The sequence below is a fragment of the Enoplosus armatus genome, chromosome 2 (genome assembly GCF_043641665.1).
Source record: "Enoplosus armatus isolate fEnoArm2 chromosome 2, fEnoArm2.hap1, whole genome shotgun sequence".
NCBI classification, from domain to species: Eukaryota; Metazoa; Chordata; class Actinopteri; order Centrarchiformes; family Enoplosidae; genus Enoplosus; species Enoplosus armatus.
Genome location: NC_092181.1, coordinates 28,186,166 through 28,208,675, shown reverse-complemented (window position 1 = coordinate 28,208,675; position 22,510 = coordinate 28,186,166). Strand labels below are relative to the sequence as shown.

The 22,510-nt window shown below is 42.1% G+C and overlaps 2 protein-coding genes across 2 annotated transcripts in view; both read left to right on the top strand.

The window, feature by feature from the left end:
* Positions 1–1,630: 1,630 nt before the first annotated feature.
* Positions 1,631–2,632, top strand: LOC139293228 (transmembrane protein 121-like). Its single transcript, XM_070915383.1, has one exon. The coding sequence runs from the start codon at positions 1,631–1,633 to the stop codon at positions 2,630–2,632; it is 1,002 nt and encodes a 333-aa protein (XP_070771484.1).
* Positions 2,633–5,897: 3,265 nt separating this feature from the next.
* LOC139294554 (phosphofurin acidic cluster sorting protein 1) overlaps positions 5,898–22,510 on the top strand; it is a 29,293-nt gene continuing 12,680 nt past the window's right edge. Inside the window, exons 1-10 of the mRNA XM_070916473.1 lie at positions 5,898–6,061; positions 9,384–9,471; positions 9,619–9,708; positions 9,922–10,047; positions 10,832–10,994; positions 12,560–12,651; positions 13,542–13,625; positions 13,866–13,925; positions 14,170–14,321; positions 14,757–14,850. Of these exons, the coding sequence (XP_070772574.1) occupies positions 5,898–6,061; positions 9,384–9,471; positions 9,619–9,708; positions 9,922–10,047; positions 10,832–10,994; positions 12,560–12,651; positions 13,542–13,625; positions 13,866–13,925; positions 14,170–14,321; positions 14,757–14,850 (1,113 nt within the window). The remainder of the gene's footprint in view (positions 6,062–9,383; positions 9,472–9,618; positions 9,709–9,921; positions 10,048–10,831; positions 10,995–12,559; positions 12,652–13,541; positions 13,626–13,865; positions 13,926–14,169; positions 14,322–14,756; positions 14,851–22,510) is intronic.

The window sequence follows — 22,510 nt, the reverse complement described above, 5'->3', positions numbered from 1 at the left end:
ATGGCTGCAAGATTAACATCATCAGCAGTAAAAGTACAAGACTGACAATAGCAGTAGAAGTACTGATGGCAGTAGTAGAAATAGTACTAATATAGGGATATAGTACCGTAGTCACAACACTACTAGTGACACTTGCAGTAGTACACTTGTTTCCATAGCAGCATTAGTACTAGTACTAATTAGCAGTAAAAGTAACAGCATGGGTAGTAGCTGTAATAGAAGTACTAGTGACAGTAGAAGTAGTATTTGTACAACTATGAGCTGATGTACCATACCTTGACTTCTTCTTTGTCGGGCAGCAACTCGTCCGACTCAGCGGATGTAGGCTGTTGGTGTAAGTCTGCCATTGGCCGAATATTTCAGTCTCATTCTCGCCCCCTTCCTGTCTGCGTGTCACCGCCGCTGCATCCTGGGCTCAGCGCCGCCCACGACGATTGTGATTGGTTGAAAGGAATACAAACAAGCCAGAGCGTTTTGTTCCCTTATCCCAGAATGCTGATGGGTTGAGCCAGACCTGTGAGACCGGGCTGCAACTAACTAACTAACTATTATTGTCAGCGCCAGTGATGATCCTGATTGTTCATTTGTTTAATCAATAAAATGTCAGAAAACAGTGATGTCTCCAAAAGATAAGAGAGAAAGAGAACCTGTTTCTGCTTGAAAAAAACCTTCTGACTCATTTCTTTTTTTAAGCTAACTTCCTGTTTTCTCCTCGTTGTGCATGTGACCCTGGTTTAATGAGAGAGAGAGACAGAGAGAGAGACAGAAAGAGAGAGAGACAGAAAGAGAGAGAGAGAGAGAGAGACAGAGAGAGAGAGAGAGAGAGAGAGAGAGAGCGTTGGATATAAACTCCTGCAGCTGTGAAGCGAGACGTCGTCTCTCTGCAGACTCGGAGTTTGACGGTGTTCCAGCTTCCTGTTTGCTGCTGTGGACGGATCGACACCAACAGGAGACAGTGATTTCTCAGCTGTGGAGTCGATGATATGCTCTCTTCTTCTCCTCGTTTCCTCTTTGATTCATCTGCGTTTCTGAACACAGTTTTGTTGAAACTCATTCTGAAAAAACTTTACAAGACAAACTTTTCTCGCACAGCAGCTCCAAGACGCCACAAAGCTGGACTTCAACCCAGAGGTGGATTTGTTGAACTGGGATAAAAAGGCTGCGTAGATATCTGAAGTTATTGCACACAGACTCATGAGAGTACGAGGATATGTTGCATGATAATCTTCAGATCCGCAGTAGGATTATCGATCGAGTTCAACACCAGTGATGCAGAGCAAGTTTCAGGACCGTCCGATGTGGAAACTGACCGTAGAAAGACATGGACGTAGAGTCTGACGTGGTCCATAGTTTCCCTGCTTTGTCAGTCACTGAAATCGGAAAATTACAACTGGGACTCGGACGAGGAAGTCAATCCAACAAACACCCGTCAAAACTCTGAAACACTGACGGCTTTGAGACTGTAACTATTGAAGGAAAAGATATGTTGAGTTTTCTAGGAGCAGCATCTAGTGGCCGTTAGAGGAACTGCAGCTGAACAGACTTCAGCACTGTGGTGTCGGTTCCACCCTGGTCACCTCTCCTGTTTCATCGCCTGGTTAAAAACCTGATCTGTGTGTCCAGATCAGCTATGGCTCCCCCGCGACCTGTTGCTAACAAGCCCCATGTCTGCCTGACGGCCGTCCTCATCGTGTCCAGCCTGGCGCTGATGGATGCCTACCTGGTGGAGCAGAATCCAGGTCCCAGGAGAATCGGCGTGTGCGTCACCGTGCTGGCAGGCGACGCCTGTTTCCTCATCGTGCTGCGATACGTTGGCGTCTGGGTCGGGTCGGAGGTGCACACAGCCAGGCGAGGCTACGCCATGATCCTCTGGTTCTTCTACATCTTCATCCTGGAGATCAAGGTCTTCTTTGTGTATCAGAACTACAAGTCTCAGGGCATGAATGTAGATGCAGAGACGACGGACGCGGGCGTGTCCAGGAGGGCTCTTACGTTGCTGTTGTCAGTCTGCATGCCCATCGTGTTCGTAACACTGGCAGCGATAGATCATTTGGAATACTTACGGCCGCATAAGAAAAGAGAGGAGATAAGGAGTCGTCTCTTCTGGGTGGTCGTGGACCTGCTGGATGTTGTGGACGTTCAGGCCAACCTGTGGGAGCTCCAGGGGGAAGGGCTCCCCCTGTGGGTGGAGGGACTGATGTTCTTCTACTGCTACATCCTCCTGCTGGTGCTGCCATGTGTCTCCCTGAGTGAGATCAGCATGCAGGGTGTGAACATCGTCCCACACAAAATGATGCTCTATCCCATCCTCAGTCTAGCCACCATCAACATCATCACCCTGCTGATTCGCGGCGGAAACCTGCTGATTTACGGGGACATCCGAGTGTCTGGGATCATGATGGGCAAGAACGTGATCGCTATAGTCGTGAAGAGCTGCAGTCTGGTGCAGTACAGAAAACATCAGCTGGCTTCTCCTCCAGCAGATCGAGGAGCTGAGATGCAGAAGAACTCTCTGGGTGATTTTCAGATATCCAACACCCAGCCGGTGGTGCTGCCCAGAGTCGTGATCGAGGACTTCACCACCGTACTGGAGGAGGAGAAGGAGAGTGATGACAGATGTCAGCAAACATGAGCGAGGACAAGATAAAGGCAGGAGGAAACCAAACAACCCTCCACAATCCCAAACGGGTCAGGAACCATTTACAGGATCACAATGAGAACTTCTCGGGAAATTTCTAATATTTCTTATGTGACTTTTTGCTGGTTAGGTCCTGGTCCACGAGCGGAGGAGCCATCAGGAGTTCTGGGAGGTTTCCCAGTGGGCCGTGACACAAATGGAAACATCTTTTAAGACTATTTTACTGTTACTGACTTTACTTGAACAACAAAGTTAAACAACGTAAAGGTGGGGCTGAAAACAAGTAAAAATCCTGAGAAATATAAGCATCCAAATCAATAATAGGTGTTTGAATTACAGAAGAGCCGGGGTGGGGGGGTGGTGGGGGGGTGTCCAGACAACTGTCATCTTCACTGTGCGTGCAGCTCTGCCCTCTTCACTGCGTCATTAATGTTTAAGGACTCAGCATGTAATTACTGTTGTGGATTTGGTGTCAGATCGGCCATTCCTGACGGTCCATGAAGTGTTTCTGGACTTCACGTCCACATTCAGTTCAGCAGCTTCTCTCATCATACTGTGAACACTTCACTGCCCCATCACACACCTCCTTTATGTCAGACAAGATTCCACTTCCTGTCTGCCAGATTGCAACAGGACTGATCTCATAGAGGATTAGGCCTCAGAGTCGATATTAGTTCATTCTGTGGTGCTTTCCCTCGTACCTTCCTCTGCACTGTGTTTACAGGTTCCTCTTCTCCAGAACACCACTCTGCTTTATTCATCGGGGTGTCTGGTGTTGTTGTTTCCTGTTTCCTTGTATACCACAAATACAGAATATAACATGACAGTCAGCCTTTCACAACATCCTCTGACAAATGAACCCATAAATGGGTAAAAAGGTTTAATATCCATTTTTCAATACAAGTAAACAAATTCTGTTTTCTTTCAATTTAATTAAATATTTCAAAACACACTGTATTCAAATCACCTCCATCACTTAACACTGATGAATAACCCAAACTCATTTCAAAGTCCATCTGTGTTTGAGCTCCTCACATCCATCCAAGAACTACATTTCCAATAGTTCTCAAAGAAATCCTGTTAATGGAGAACAAATATGATCAGGAGACTCAACAGAAACAGCTTCAAGGCCTCATTTCATCCTCTCAGGCTTCAAGTGCCTGAATGAATCCCTTGTAAGAAGCAGTTTCTCCAAATCTCCCTCTCTTAACTTTGGGAAATATGTTTTCAGCATCAGATGTTCACATTGATACAACTCTCATGTCTGTGCAGCAGATCTGAAGCTACAGCCAGCAGCTCTACAGTTCACAGATTAACATATTTCTTCATTTTAATCAAGTGTCAAAACGACAATGTGCTGTTTTACAGGGGTTATGTACTGGAATGTTTCTTGACTCTGAGCAGTTGCCAGGCAACCAGCAGAGACTCCAGGAAGTTTACTGCTCCCAGCCAAGAAATATTACAGCACGTAACCCACGACAACCCACAATTTGTCATTTTTACACTTTTACCATACTGAGAATGGGGTGAAGGTACATTTGTATAAATATATATTGTATACATTTGATATATTGCAATTTACACAATTATAATAATAAAACAATTATAATAAAATAAAGTTTAATAAATTAAACAAAGCGCGAACAAATTCTGTCTAGAATTATGGTTATCAGTCTTGTTATTACATTATTGGCTCTGAACTGAATTAGAAATCTCTCCCCATATCTACAACTATAATAATAAGGATGGAAAGGATATATTTGAGGTGCTTTCACATCAGTTTTAATAATGAATAAAGATCAATTTAATTTATTTCAAGATCAAGAATCAAGATTTATTTACTGCTAAAGATAAGTAGGACTATGTCTTTCCAGAACGGTTGAGAGAAACAAGTATAAAATATCTAATATTCTGTTTCATTTTCACAGAAGGAAAGATTTGTTTATTTTTTAAAGTATTTCAAGGACAGCAGAGGGACGACAGGAAGTGAGGGGAGAAGAAGTCTCAGTATCTGCTGTGTCGTCAGAGGAGGCTGCAGTGCAGCAGACTGACCACAAGATGGCAGCGTGAGAACACGTGAGGCATTAAAATCAGTCTTCTGAAGGACGTCAAGGAAACAAGTCTGTCTGTCATTCTGTCTGCCTGCCTGTCTGTCTGTCTGCCTGCCTGCCTGCCTGCCTGTCTGCCTGCCTGTCTGTCTGTCTGTCAGTCTGTCTGTCTGCCTGTCTGTCTGTCTGCCTGCCTGTCTTTCCGTCTGTCTGCCTGTCTGTCTGCCTGTCTGTCTTTCTGTCTGCCTGTCTGTCTGTCAGTCTGTCTTTCCGTCTGTCTGTCTGTCCGTCTGTCTTTCTGTCTGCCTGCCTGTCTGTCTGTCTGCCTGCCTGCCTGTCTCTCTTTCTCTCTGTCCGTCTGTCTTTCTGTCTGCCTGCCTGTCTGTCTGTCAGTCTGTCTGCCTGTCTCTCTGTCTTTCTGCCTGTCTGCCTGTCTCTCTGTCTGTCTGCCTGCCTGCCTGTCTGCCTGTCTCTCTGTCTGTCTGTCTGTCTGCCTGCCTGTCTGTCTGTCCGTCTGTCTTTCTATCTGCCTGTCTGCCAGCCTGTCTGCCTGCCTGTCTGCCAGCCTGTCTGCCTGTCTGCCTGCCTGCCTGTCTGTCTGCCTGCCTGCCTGTCTCTCTGTCTGTCTGTCTGTCTGCCTGCCTGTCTGTCTGTCCGTCTGTCTTTCTATATGCCTGTCTGCCAGCCTGTCTGCCTGCCTGCCTGTCTGTCTTTCTGTCTGCCAGCCTGTCTGCCTGTCTGCCTGTCTGCCTGCCTGTCTGCCTGCCTGCCTGTCTCTCTGTCTGTCTGTCTGTCTGCCTGCCTGTCTGTCTGTCCGTCTGTCTTTCTATATGCCTGTCTGCCAGCCTGTCTGCCTGCCTGCCTGTCTGCCTGTCTGCCTGCCTGCCTGTCTGCCTGCCTGTCTGTCTGCCTGTCTGTCTGTCAGTGATGATCAGTTGATTATTGATCAGTCAAAAGAAGTGAAGTATTTCTCTCTGGGAGAACAGAACATGAAAATACTCAAGTGAAGTACAAGTACCTCTACACTGTTCAGTAAGAGAGTAGATGTGATCTCCAGATGTTTTCCCGCCCTGCTCCACCGTCCTGTGCTCCCGTCTGTACTGACCGGACTGACTTTTGGTTCCTCCTCGTCTCGTCTCATGCAGCCCTCAGCCCCGCCCCGCTCACTCCCTGCCGGCATCACAGCGACCTGCCGCCCGGTAGAGGCGACGATGGCTGCGGCGGCGGACAGAGCGGGAGTCCGGGGGAGCGGTCTTCCACCGGACCCGGACAGCACCGCCGGTGCTACCGGAGAGCCCGACGGTCGCGTCCCGGTGCCGATGAACCTGTTTGCCACCTGGGAGATCGACCGGTCCTCTCCGAGCTGCGTCCCCAGGTAAGAGGATTAGTGTTCGGCTGGAGAGGAGCGCCTGAACACGGTGAGAGGAGGGAGGTGCTGCCCGCCGTTCAGGGAGCTCCATGAAATCAAATAACCCTTTATTTCTGTTGCACCGTGTGTGTGCGAGAGAGAGAGGTCTGAAATGTGTGAGATACTATATTATTATTATTATTCGTATTAGTTAGTTGCCTATCTGGATCTACTGTATCTGATGCTCCATGTTGTCGTCCAGTCAACAGCAACATAAACACGACATGTTCCACATGTTCTCGTTATAAATGCAGAATATTAACTGACGATAAATCAGCTGATATCAGTTTATTACTGATACAAATCAATACCAGTGTTCATGTCAGCTGATCAGTAAATGTCTCCATCAGTTTCCATCCACAAATAAAAAAGCCAAAACAAATCTGAGGGAACAGATTTTTAAAACTCCCAAATATTGATATCAGCATCAGCGGTAGTATTAAAAACACTTAATAAATGGTTTATAATAACTCACTATAATGTTGTTGTGACATGTTTTGTGGTCATTTATGTTGTGAAGCTTCAGTATGTGGGTACATTGATGCTCATTGATTTATGTTATTATCATTTATCTGTTTTATATAAACGTTATATATATAAACATGTTGAGGTTTAAGGTTCATTCTTAACCTTCAAAACAGAAATTGAAATGAACTGAAGGTCCTCTTACTAGACTTCCTCCGGATCTTTCAGCTGCATCTCATGGCCTTCATCAGCTTCATTGTCATGGAGAGTGGAGTTTTAATAAGTTTTAATAAATCAACAATAACTAACAGGTACATTAGTGTTATAAACCATTTCTTTAATTATAAATGTTAAAGAGGGGCAGGTAAAGAACAAGTGTTCTGTCCTGGAGTCACATATTATTTTGAAAGTCAGCTCTTCACTGAACAGGAAGTGAACAGAACCAGACAGGAAGTGTGCTGCAAATCCAAAACTATCAGCTAAAAGAAGCTAAAGTACCAAAACAATTAAATAATGACTGTGTTCATTACAGATGTTCACAATCCAGAATAGATGATGATAAAGAATGACTGAACTTTCGCTTACGAGGATTTTCCGCGAGCAAAGTGGCAAAAACCTCAAATAACTGCAGACAACTTTTCAGTTGTTCAGTTCAGGACAAGTTTCATACAACTGAAATACACAACAAGAGGATGTAATTAACGTTTTAAATCTGAATGTTGTATCAAAGACAGACAGAAGTGGCTCTGCGTCGCCTCACATCTGTCAACTTTCTGTTTATTCTTCGGTAAACGTTGGTTCTCGTTGTGGATGAAAAGGTTGCCGAGCCTGGCTGGAGATGAGTTTGTATAAAGGCAACTACATCTCCCAGAATGCTTAGGAATGCTGGATGACCCTGACCTGACCTCCACTGACCCTGGATCAGCTGCACTGTAATGGACTTAAGACCAGAAACAGAAGCGACAGAGACGAGGGTGGACTCATGACATCACTGATGACATCACATTACAGCAGCCAATCAAGACAAGACACAAATACAGGAGAGTCATTGAGGAATAATGATACCGTTGATCAGTTTGCTCTCCCTCGCTGATCCCTCCTCCGGTCTGTTTCCGGGCAGATTAGCAGCCGTGTGACCATGCGGGGTTAACGAACTTCACCAATCAGAGATAATCCTCTTAAATGGTCGCTCAGGAAACAGAAACCTGTTGGTTCTCACAGCAAAGATTACAGCAGAGTGACACGTTCATCTGAGTAGTTATTGATTTAGTGAAGATGAATGATGATAATTATTTAACGATATTCAGGATCAGAGTGTTGGCGGTTCATTGTGTCTTGTGGCGTCCCTCATGGATCCATTTTAGGACCTCTCCTTTTCTGTATCTGAGCCGAATGAAGACAACAGGCTCTACTCGTTCTCTTATACTGAAGAATAAATCAGGTCGGACATGTCAGTCCGCCTCTGAGTCCTGTCTGACTTCCTGTTTGTGGCTCTCAGCTCACAGCCCATTGGTTCCTGCTGAAGACGTCAATCTATAAAAACACCACAAATCCTAGTTAGACGAACTAAACAGCCAGCTCACTTATTAAATATGTATTAAATATAACATATAGAAGACACAGTATTAGCACCACTGTGGCGGATTTTGAAAATAAAAGCTGAATATTTTTAGAGAAAAGTTACGGAGATCACACTGTAATTTAAAGAAAAGAGTCCCAATATTAAAGTAAAGTTAAAATATCCAGAAAACTCCAGAATAAAGTCAGAATTTACATGAGCACACGTTCGCAGTGGGATGCCATCTATTTCTCTCCGTGCTGCAGAAAATTAGATCTGAATCGCAGTGCAGGTGAGCAGGTATTAGCAGGTATTAGCAGGTATTAGCAAGTATTAGCAGGTATTAGCTCCTCTCGGCTGGTGTAGACAGGAGGCTGTGGTGTGGAGGACGAGTCCCTGCATGATCCTCCAGTAATGAGATCCCAGGAGGAGCAGGTCAACAGTTTCACATTTACAGCTCCTACTGGGTTCACCTGTATTAAATACTTCCTCCTCTCTGCCTGATGAGGTTCTGAAGGTGTTCAGGGAGGAAAAGGTTAAAACACAGTGACTCATCAGTTCCTTGATTTCCCTTCAGGACAATCGGAATTATTTCTTCAGATCTCAACATTTGAACATCTGGCTTTAAATACTTTTCAGTATCTTTAGTCACGCCAGGAGCTTCGGCTCGAGGGATGCCAGTGTCTGTCAGTCCACGTTGGTCCAGACTTTTTGTCTAGCGCCACCAGCAGTTCACAGTTTTCACTTATCCAGTGAAATATTGGTACAATACATTCATGGTCCCCAGAGGTCGAATCCCATGGAAGATTTCGAGCCAACGGGGCCCTGGACACAGACATGTAGAAGGCCCCCCACCCCTCCGACATATGAGCAGGACATGCAGACTGAAAGAGATGTGAGGCGACAACAGATGACACGTCTCTTCATTATTATTATTTCTTCTGGTCAACTGATTTTAATATCTTTTCTAATGTGACTGTATTTGACTGAAATGTTCCTGAAGAAATAAATCAACAAAAACAAATATTGGATGGATTTGGTGGGCAGGTACTTAATATTAAAAGACTCAGATAATATTAGAAGAGTCCAGACAGGGACCTTTGGTAACCAGTTGTCGTGACTCTCACCATCAGGCCTTTTACAAAGTCTAGAAGAACCCACTTCTGCTGCAGGAGCAGGGTCTCTGTGTATCTGGTTTTGGGGTGTTTGTATGAATACGCTGATAACGGATTCCAACTTGATCCTGTTTCCTGTCGATGTCTCCAGGTTGTGCAGTCTGACTCTGAAGAGGCTGATGGTTTTGAAGGAGCTGGACAGAGAGCTCAGCTCCGTCGTCATCGCTGTTAAGATCCAGGTGAGACAACAATGGCTACAGAAATACCTCTTACCTGAGTCTGAACCTGGACTGCTGCTGCAGATCATCAAAGACCTGATCCATGATATCTGATTGATAATATTGATCTGATCTGATCCTGTATCCGTCTTCATGTCCGTCTCTCAGGGTTCTAAGCGGACTTTGAGATCCAACGAGTACCTTCTTCCTCCAGACGGCCTGATGGAAACAGACCTGGAGCTCACCTTCTCACTGCAGGTCACATGTTTCATCATTTCTTTCACACATACAATCCAAATCCAAATCATCAGACTCTTTATCCTTCAGTTCGTCAGTTCATCAGTTTGATATTCCTGCTCCCCAGAGGATGAGTCCTAATGATTTGAATGACTCACTAAAGAGGACTTCACACACTTCTTACCTGTTATTTCTGCCCTGACATGAAGTCGTGTGCGTCCCTCTGTCTGTCAGTATCCTCACTTCCTGAAGCGGGACGTGAACCGTCTGCATGTGATGCTGCAGAGGAGGAAGAGGTACAAGAACCGAACCATCCTGGGCTACAAAACCCTCGCGGTGGGAGTCATCAACATGGCCGAGGTACACATTTTAACAGCCAATCAGAACTACTGCTTCAAGGTCTACACAGCGCAACACATTCCCACTTCCTGTGTAGACAGGAAGTGAAAAGACAAAACAACAGAGACACATGAAGCAAATACAGATACAAGATGAAGATCAGATGGTGTGCTGACAGTTAAAGCACACACACACACACACACACACATACACGCACACACACACACACACACACACATACACGCACACACACACACACACACACACATACACGCACACACACACACACACACACACATACACGCACACACACACACACACATACACACACACACACACACACACACACACACATACACGCACACACACACACACACATACACGCACACACACACACACACATACACACACACACACACACACACACACACACAGAAATCAGTAAAAACATTCTCAACAAGACTCATTCAAAGTGTAACAGAGACACAGAGTATCTTCATCTTCAATATGTGACATGACTCCTCTTCAGTGACAGCCTCGCTTCTGTGTGTGTGTGTGTGTGTGTGTGTCTGTGTGTGTGTGTGTGTGTGTGTGTGTGGGTGGACGTGTGTGTGTGTGTGTGTGTATGTGTGTGTGTGTGTGTGTGTGTGTGTGTGTGTGGGTGGACGTGTGTGTGTGTGGGTGTGTGTGTGTGTGTGTGTGTGTGTGGGTGGACGTGTGTGTGTGTCTGTGTGTGTGTGTGTGTGTGTGTGTGGGTGGACGTGTGTGTGTGTGTGTGTGTGTGTGTGTGTGTGTCCTGTCCCAGGTGATGCAGCATCCGACAGACGGAGCTCACATCCTCGGTCTCCATAGCAACCTGAAGGATGCTTCGATGCGTGCGGCGGAGTTGAGCGTCCATTCTCTCTCCAGCCAGCCAATCGAACAGGAGGACACAAGCAGTCACCATGGCAACAAGACCAAGGCCTCGGGTAGGAGAACAGTGAAGCTGACCTTCTGTCTGTCTGACAGCATCAGGTGCTCATTACATACTGGCTCCTGATTGGTCAGAACCAAAGTACACATGAGCTCCTTGACAGGAACATTTTTTTCACAAACAGCCTCTGTCGTCCCTCCTGGTCCCTCCTGGTCCCTCCTGGTCCCTCCTCATCTCTCCTGGTCCCTCCTGGTCCCTCCTCATCCCTCCTGGTCCCTCCTGGTCCCTCCTCACCCCTCCTCGTCCCTCCTGGTCCCTCCTCACCCTTCCTCACCCCTCCTCGTCCCTCCTCATCCCTCCTGGTCCCTCCTCATCCCTCCTGGTCACTCCTCGTCCCTCCTCACCCTTCCTCGCCCTTCCTCATCCCTCCTCGTCCATCCTCATCCATCTTCACCCCTCCACGTCCCTCCTTGTCCCTCCTCGCTCTTCCTCATCCCTCCTCGTCCATCCTCATCCATCTTCACCCCTTCTCGTCCCTCCTCATCCCTCCTTGTCCCTCCTGGTCCCTCCTGGTCCCTCCTCACCCTTCCTTGTCCCTCCTGGTCCCTCCTTGTCCCTCCTCATCCCTCCTCGTCCCTCCTCACCCCTCCTCGTCCCTCCTTATCCCTCCTGGTCCCTCCTGGTCCCTTCTCATCCCTCCTCATCCATCCTCATCCATCTTCACTCCTCCTCGTCCCTCCTCACCCCTCCTTGTCCCTCCTTATCCCTCCTGGTCCCTTCTGGTCCCTCCTCATCCATCCTGGTCCCTCCTGGTCCCTCCTCATCCCTCCTCGTCCATCCTCATCCATCTTCACCCCTCCTCGTCCCTCCTTATCCCTCCTGGTCCCTTCTGGTCCCTCCTCGTCCATCCTCATCCATCTTCACCCCTCCTCGTCCCTCCTCACCCTTCCTCGTCCCTCCTGGTCCCTCCTCATCCCTCCTCATCCCTCCTGGTCCCTCCTCACCCCTCCTCGTCCCTCCTTATCCCTCCTGGTCCCTCCTGGTCCCTCCTTATCCCTCCTCATCCCTCCTCATCCCTCCTGGTCCCTCCTCACCCCTCCTCGTCCCTCCTTATCCCTCCTGGTCCCTCCTGGTCCCTCCTTATCCCTCCTCATCCCTCCTGGTCCCTCCTCACCCCTCCTCGTCCCTCCTTATCCCTCCTGGTCCCTCCTTATCCCTCCTCGTCCATCCTCATCCATCTTCACCCCTTCTCGTCCCTCCTTATCCCTCCTGGTCCCTCCTCATCCCTCCTCATCCCTCCTGGTCCCTCCTGGTCCCTCCTCGTCCATCCTCATCCATCTTCACCCCTCCTCGTCCCTCCTTATCCCTCCTGGTCCCTCCTTATCCCTCCTCGTCCATCCTCATCCATCTTCACCCCTCCTGGTCCCTCCTTATCCCTCCTCATCCCTCCTCGTACAAAACAACCACAAAGAGACTCAAAACCACCAGAAGGACACACAGAAAGATGTTTCAGATGACCGACATCCTTTAGCTGAATACCCGTCAGTGTTGCGGAGACAGTTGTCGGTGTGCCTCCGGTGTTGAGGACAGTTTGGTGATCAGACTGTGTTTGTGGGACAGATCGCTCTCCTGACTTGGAGAACTACTGGGAGGACGATGACGACAGCTTCTCCTCCGAACAGGAAGGAAGTGATGACGCAGTCCCACCACAGGTGACTGACAGCTCAGCACACCTGTCTCACAGCACAGGTGGAACTAATAACAGTGATGATGGCTCCGGTCCATTTAGGTGGTCACCTGGAACAAGTGAATGGAATGCAGCCATTGTCACTGTTATTACAATTTAAATGAAAAGTCTGTCAGCTTATTAATTAATGTCGATTCATTAAAAATGGATTCAGTCTCTCTAGCGCCCCCTCAGGCTGTAATGTTCATTACAGTCCAGAAGTCTAAACTGCTGGACAGACTTGTCTATTTCTTTACCATGAGAGAGGGAGCAATATGAAGTTTGTCCTGTGGGTGGCGCCAGACGACAGCTCATGTTGTGACCTGAATCAAAGGGTTTATCTTCTGTATGGTGGCCTTTTTAGGACACTTTGATACATTTTATATTTACATGTTGATATGTTAGCATACCCATGTTAGCACATTTATATGCTAACATTTGTTCGTTTGTTAGCATGCAGCAGTTAGCATTTAGCACTTAACTCCACATGTCTTTGGTATTATTACGTTTTTTAAGCATATGCATGCTAAGAACAACAACATATTAGCAAGCTATGTTAGCATTAATCTCAAAGGACAGCTGAGGCTGTTTTAGAGCTGTCATGAACTGAAGTGATGGACCTGTTGGTGGCGCTGTCAGACGAAAATCAAAGTCTTTAGGGTTCATCCTCTGAGGACCTAATTGAATATTGAGATATTTCACTCTAAACCTCTAAAAGTGTTCGACCAATAGCCGCTCTGCTAATGTGGCTAAACCAGCAAAAACGTTTGCTGTTTCCAGCTTGTCAGACGTTAGAATCTGCAGCTTTTCTGTTTCATGTTAAACTGAATCGTTTTGAGAATCACATCCAGAACATTTCCTCTTTTTGTTTCTCAGGACATGTATGATGATGATGACGATATCCAGGGAAAGACGAAGAAGTCTTACAGGAAAATGATCCGAACAGCCTCCCTGACGCAGGTGAGGACCAATCAGAACACACCTGTCAGAACATCAGTTATATCTTAGTTATTATATATTTTGTAGTTGTTGAGTCCACTCAGTAGATACAAGAGCACTGAATGTGTCAATGAAAAATAATAATCATAACAATGCAAAGTTTAGGATATGATATTACTCACAGTTCGATCGGATGAAGAAACTGTACAAACTTTCTTTACCTCACTTTTCTTCTCTTTCTCTGTTTTTTCTGTCGTTCAGCAGCCGAACTTCAAACAGAAGTTTGTGGCTCTGCTGAAAAGATTCAAAGTCAGCGATGAGGTTTGTACTCAACGCCTCCAAACTCACCCTGTCTACAAGCACTTCAGAATAAGAATCAGAAACTATTTATTGCCAAGTAACAAACATTACGAGGAATTTGCCGTGGTCTGATGGTGCAGCATTTGTTTTAACATATAATATAATCTGACAGACAACAAGCATGTAAAAATATAAAGGTAATAAGGTAAATATAAAATGTTGTACAGACCAACTTGCCTCAGGTTGATCAGCTTGTGTCCTGCAGGTTCTGGACTCTGATCCGGTGGGTCAGAGTCAGGAGGCTGAGGAAGACCTGGACCTCCTCTATGACAGTCTGGAGGTTTACAACCTGAGTGACAGTGGCCCAGAGCTGGATGACAACGACAGCATCCTCAGCACACCCAAACCCAAACTCAGGTCAGACTGAAGTCAGGCAACAAACAGAAAGACGTCCACATTCATGTTCTGGTGTTCTGAAGAGAATACTTATACTATTATAATATATATTATACTCTCATATGATTATACTGAAGGGCTCAAGTGTTACGAGTGTTACAATGGTTTCGATCAGATACAAGTCTCTGAGGTCCACTTGTGTCACAGTCCCAGAAAAGATGGATTGAGTGATAATGAAGTTCAGAAAACCAGGTTCAATGCGGCACGTCGTGGACACACAGTTCAACAAATGTAAAGACGCCTCTCACACAGGACCACAGCTGGTGTTTAATGTTTAACCAATAACAAAGATGTTTTCATGATCGCATCAATCTGATCAATCTTATTTATTTATTTATTCATTGGAAAGGATTCTAATCTGCATCTGATCACTGTGCTGTGACTTCTGACCGACAGGCCTTTCTTTGAGGGCATTTCTCAGTCGAGCTCTCAGACTGAGATCGGGAGTCTGAACAGTCAGAGGAGCCAACAGAAAGAACAAACTGCAGCTGTGAGTACAACTGACAGACTGAAACACAACTGACGGACTAAAACATACAACTGACGGACTAAAACACAACTAACAAAATAAAAAATACAACTGACAAACTAAAACACAACTGACAGAGTAAAACATACAACTGATGAACTAAAATATACAACTGACAAACTAAAACACAACTGACAAAGTAAAAAATACAACTGATGAACTAAAACACAACTGATGGACTAAAACATACAACTGACAGACTAAAACACAACTGACAGACTAAAACACAACTGACAAAATAAAAAATACAACTGATGAACTAAAGCACAACTGATGAACTAAAACATACAACTGACAAACTAAAACATACAACTGACAGACTAAAACACAACTGACAAAATAAAACACAACTGACGAAGTAAAAGCCAACTGACGAAGTAAAACATAAAAATGACGAACTGAAACACAACTGATGAACTAAAACACAACTGACAAATTAAAACATACTAATGACAAACTAAAACACAACTGACAAACTAAAACAGAATAGACGAACTAAAACACAACTGATGAACTAAAACATACAACTGACGAACTAAAGAATAGACGAACTAAAACATACAACTGACGAACTAAAACGCAACTGACACACTAAAACATATAACTGACGAACTAAAACACAACTGACGAACTAAAACGCAACTGACACACTAAAACATACACCTGACGAACTAAAAGATACAACTGATGAACTAAAACATACAAATGACGAACTAAAACATACAACTGACAAAGTAAAACATATAACTGACAAACTTAAACACAACTGATGAACTAAAACACAACTGATGAACTAAAACATACAACTGACAAACTAACACATACAACTGACAGACTAAAACACAACTGACAAAATAAAACACAACTGACGAAGTAAAAGCCAACTGACGAAGTAAAACATAAAAATGACGAACTGAAACACAACTGATGAACTAAAACACAACTGACAAATTAAAACATACCAATGACGAACTAAAACACAACTGACAAACTAAAACATACAACTGACAAACTAAAACAGAATAGACAGACTAAAACACAACTGACAAAATAAAACACAACTGACGAAGTAAAAGCCAACTGACGAAGTAAAACATAAAAATGACGAACTGAAACACAACTGATGAACTAAAACACAACTGACAAATTAAAACATACTAATGACGAACTAAAACACAACTGACAAACTAAAACATACAACTGACAAACTAAAACAGAATAGACAAACTAAAACACAACTGATGAACTAAAACATACAACTGACGAACTAAAGAATAGACGAACTAAAACATACAACTGACAAACTAAAACGCAACTGACACACTAAAACATATAACTGACGAACTAAAACAAATAACTGACGAACTAAAACACAACTGACGAACTAAAACGCAACTGACACACTAAAACATACAACTGATGAACTAAAACACAACTGACGAACTAAAACTCAAGTGACGATCCAAAACATACAACTGGCGAACTAAAACATACAACTGACAAACTAAAACACAACTGACGAACTAAAACATACAACGGACGAAGTAAAAAACAACTGATGAACTAAAACACAACTGACGAACTAAAACATACAACTGACGATGTAAAACACAACTGATCAACTAAAACACAACTGACGAACTAAAACATACAAGTGACGAAGTAAAACACAACTGATGAACTGAAACATACAATGGACGAACTAAAACATATAACTGATTAACTAAAACACAACTGACGAACTAAAACATACAACTGACGATGTAAAACACAACTGATGAACTAAAACACAACTGACGAACTAAAACATACAACTGACGATGTAAAACACAACTGATGAACTGAAACATACAACTGACAAACTAAAACTCAACTGACGATCCAAAACATACAACTAACGAACTAAAACACAATTGACGAACCAAAACACAACTGATGAACTAAAACTAAACTGACGAACTAAAACATACAACTGACGAACTAAATCACAACTGACGAACTTAAACACAACTGACGAACTAAAACATACAACTGACGATGTAAAACATACAACTGATGGACTAAAACTCAACTGACGATCCAAAACATACAACTGACGAACTAAAACACAACTGATGAAATAAAACATACAACTGACGATCTAAAACATACAACTGACGAACTAAAACAGACAACTGACGAACTAAAACATACAACTGACGAAGTAAAACATACAACTGACGAAGTAAAACACAACTGATGAACTGAAACATACAACTGACGAACTAAAACATATAACTGACGAACTAAAACATACAAGTGACGAACTAAAACACAACTGACTAACTAAAACTCAAGTGACGATCCAAAACATACAACTGGCGAACTAAAACATACAACTGACAAACTAAAACACAACTGACGAAGTAAAACACAACTGATGAACTGAAACATACAACTGACGAACTAAAACATATAACTGACGAACTAAAACATACAAGTGACGAACTAAAACACAACTGACTAACTAAAACTCAAGTGACGATCCAAAACATACAACTGGCGAACTAAAACATACAACTGACGAAGTAAAAAACAACTGATGAACTAAAACACAACTGACGAACTAAAACATACAACTGACGATGTAAAACACAACTGATGAACTAAAACACAACTGACGAACTAAAACATACAACTGACGATGTAAAACACAACTGATGAACTGAAACATACAACTGACGAACTAAAACATAGAAGTGACGAAGTAAAACACAACTGATGAACTGAAACATACAACGGACGAACTAAAACATATAACTGATTAACTAAAACACAACTGACGAACTAAAACATACAACTGACGATGTAAAACACAACTGATAAACTGAAACATACAACTGACGAACTAAAACACAACTGATGAACTAAAACACAACTGACGAACTAAAACATACAACTGACGATGTAAAACACAACTGATGAACTGAAACATACAACTGACAAACTAAAACTCAACTGACGATCCAAAACATACAACTAACGAACTAAAACACAACTGACGAACTAAAACACAACTGATGAACTAAAACTCAACTGACGAACTAAATCACAACTGACGAACTTAAACACAACTGACGAACTAAAACATACAACTGACGATGTAAAACATACAACTGATGGACTAAAACTCAACTGACGATCCAAAACATACAACTGACGAACTAAAACACAACTGATGAAATAAAACATACAACTGACGATCTAAAACATACAACTGACGAACTAAAACATACAACTGACGAACTAAAACTCAACTGACGATCCAAAACATACAACTGAAGAACTAAAACACAACTGACGAAGTAAAACACAACTGATGAACTGAAACATACAACTGACGAACTAAAACATATAACTGACGAACTAAAACATACAAGTGACGAACTAAAACACAACTGACGAACTAAAACTCAAGTGACGATCCAAAACATACAACTGGCGAACTAAAACATACAACTGACAAACTAAAACACAACTGACGAACTAAAACATACAACGGACGAAGTAAAAAACAACTGATGAACTAAAACACAACTGACGAACTAAAACATACAACTGACGATGTAAAACACAACTGATGAACTAAAACATACAACTGACGATGTAAAACACAACTGATGAACTAAAACACCACTGACGAACTAAAACATACAACTGACGATGTAAAACACAACTGATGAACTGAAACATACAACTGACGAACTAAAACATACAAGTGACGAACTAAAACACAACTGACAAACTATAACATACAACTGATGAACTAAACCTCAACTGACGATCCAAAACATACAACTGGCGAACTAAAACATACAACTGACGAACTAAAACTCAAGTGACGATCCAAAACATACAACTGGCGAACTAAAACATACAACTGACAAACTAAAACACAACTGACGAACTAAAACATACAACGGACGAAGTAAAAAACAACTGATGAACTAAAACACAACTGACGAACTAAAACATACAACTGACGATGTAAAACACAACTGATCAACTAAAACACAACTGACGAACTAAAACATACAAGTGACGAAGTAAAACACAACTGATGAACTGAAACATACAATGGACGAACTAAAACATATAACTGATTAACTAAAACACAACTGACGAACTAAAACATACAACTGACGATGTAAAACACAACTGATGAACTAAAACACAACTGACGAACTAAAACATACAACTGACGATGTAAAACACAACTGATGAACTGAAACATACAACTGACAAACTAAAACTCAACTGACGATCCAAAACATACAACTAACGAACTAAAACACAATTGACGAACCAAAACACAACTGATGAACTAAAACTAAACTGACGAACTAAAACATACAACTGACGAACTAAATCACAACTGACGAACTTAAACACAACTGACGAACTAAAACATACAACTGACGATGTAAAACATACAACTGATGGACTAAAACTCAACTGACGATCCAAAACATACAACTGACGAACTAAAACACAACTGATGAAATAAAACATACAACTGACGATCTAAAACATACAACTGACGAACTAAAACAGACAACTGACGAACTAAAACATACAACTGACGAAGTAAAACATACAACTGACGAAGTAAAACACAACTGATGAACTGAAACATACAACTGACGAACTAAAACATATAACTGACGAACTAAAACATACAAGTGACGAACTAAAACACAACTGACTAACTAAAACTCAAGTGACGATCCAAAACATACAACTGGCGAACTAAAACATACAACTGACAAACTAAAACACAACTGACGAAGTAAAACACAACTGATGAACTGAAACATACAACTGACGAACTAAAACATATAACTGACGAACTAAAACATACAAGTGACGAACTAAAACACAACTGACTAACTAAAACTCAAGTGACGATCCAAAACATACAACTGGCGAACTAAAACATACAACTGACGAAGTAAAAAACAACTGATGAACTAAAACACAGCTGACGAACTAAAACATACAACTGACGATGTAAAACACAACTGATGAACTAAAACACAACTGACGAACTAAAACATACAACTGACGATGTAAAACACAACTGATGAACTGAAACATACAACTGACGAACTAAAACATAGAAGTGACGAAGTAAAACACAACTGATGAACTGAAACATACAACGGACGAACTAAAACATATAACTGATTAACTAAAACACAACTGACGAACTAAAACATACAACTGACGATGTAAAACACAACTGATAAACTGAAACATACAACTGACGAACTAAAACACAACTGATGAACTAAAACACAACTGACGAACTAAAACATACAACTGACGATGTAAAACACAACTGATGAACTGAAACATACAACTGACAAACTAAAACTCAACTGACGATCCAAAACATACAACTAACGAACTAAAACACAACTGACGAACTAAAACACAACTGATGAACTAAAACTCAACTGACGAACTAAATCACAACTGACGAACTTAAACACAACTGACGAACTAAAACATACAACTGACGATGTAAAACATACAACTGATGGACTAAAACTCAACTGACGATCCAAAACATACAACTGACGAACTAAAACACAACTGATGAAATAAAACATACAACTGACGATCTAAAACATACAACTGACGAACTAAAACATACAACTGACGAACTAAAACTCAACTGACGATCCAAAACATACAACTGAAGAACTAAAACACAACTGACGAAGTAAAACACAACTGATGAACTGAAACATACAACTGACGAACTAAAACATATAACTGACGAACTAAAACATACAAGTGACGAACTAAAACACAACTGACGAACTAAAACTCAAGTGACGATCCAAAACATACAACTGGCGAACTAAAACATACAACTGACAAACTAAAACACAACTGACGAACTAAAACATACAACGGACGAAGTAAAAAACAACTGATGAACTAAAACACAACTGACGAACTAAAACATACAACTGACGATGTAAAACACAACTGATGAACTAAAACATACAACTGACGATGTAAAACACAACTGATGAACTAAAACACCACTGACGAACTAAAACATACAACTGACGATGTAAAACACAACTGATGAACTGAAACATACAACTGACGAACTAAAACATACAAGTGACGAACTAAAACACAACTGACAAACTATAACATACAACTGATGAACTAAACCTCAACTGACGATCCAAAACATACAACTGGCGAACTAAAACATACAACTGACGAACTAAAACTCAACTGACGATCCAAAACATACAACTGACGAACTTATACACAACTGATGAACTAAAACACAACTGACGAACTAAAACATACAACTGACGAAGTAAAACACAACTGATGAACTAAAACATACAACTGACGAACTAAAACATATAACTGACGAACTAAAACATACAAGTGACGATCCAAAACATACAACTGGCGAACTAAAACATACAAATGATGAACTAATACTCAACTGACGATCCAAAACATACAACTGACGAACTAAAACACAACTGATGAAATAAAACATACAACTGACGATCTAAAACATACAACTGACGAACTAAAACATACAACTGACGAACTAAAACTCAACTGACGATCCAAAACATACAACTGACGAACTAAAACACAACTGATAAACTAAAACACAACTGATGAACTAAAACATACAACTGACGAAGTAAAACATACAAGTGACGAACTAAAACACAACTGATGAACTAAAACATACAACTGACGAACTAAAACTCAAGTGACGATCCAAAACATACAACTGGCGAACTAAAACATACAAATGATGAACTAAAACTCAACTGACGATCCAACACATACAACTGACGAAGTAAAACATACAACTGACGAAGTAAAACACAACTGATGAACTAAAACATACAACTGACGAAGTAAAACACAACTGATGAACTGAAACATACAACTGATGAACTGAAACATACAACTGACGAACTAAAACACAACTGATGAACTAAAACATACAACTGATGAAGTAAAACACAACTGATGAACTGAAACATACAACTGACGAACTAAAACATATAACTGACGAACTAAAACATACAAGTGACGAACTAAAACTCAAGTGACGATCCAAAACATACAACTGATGAACTAAAACACAACTGACGAACTAAAACATACAACTGACGAAGTAAAACACAACTGATGAATTGAAACATACAACTGGCGAACTAAAACATACAACTGACGAAGTAAAACACAACTGATGAACTAAAACATACAACTGACGAAGTAAAACACAACTGATGAACTGAAACATACAACTGACGAACTAAAACATATAACTGATGAACTAAAACATACAAGTGACGAAGTAAAACACAACTGATGAACTAAAACATACAACTGACGAAGTAAAACACAACTGATGAACTAAAACATACAACTGACGAAGTAAAACACATAACTGACGAACTAAAACATACAAGTGATGAATAAAACACAACTGACGAACTAAAACTCAAGTGACGATCCAAAACATACAATTGATGAACTAAAACACAACTGACGAACTAAAACATGCAACTGACGA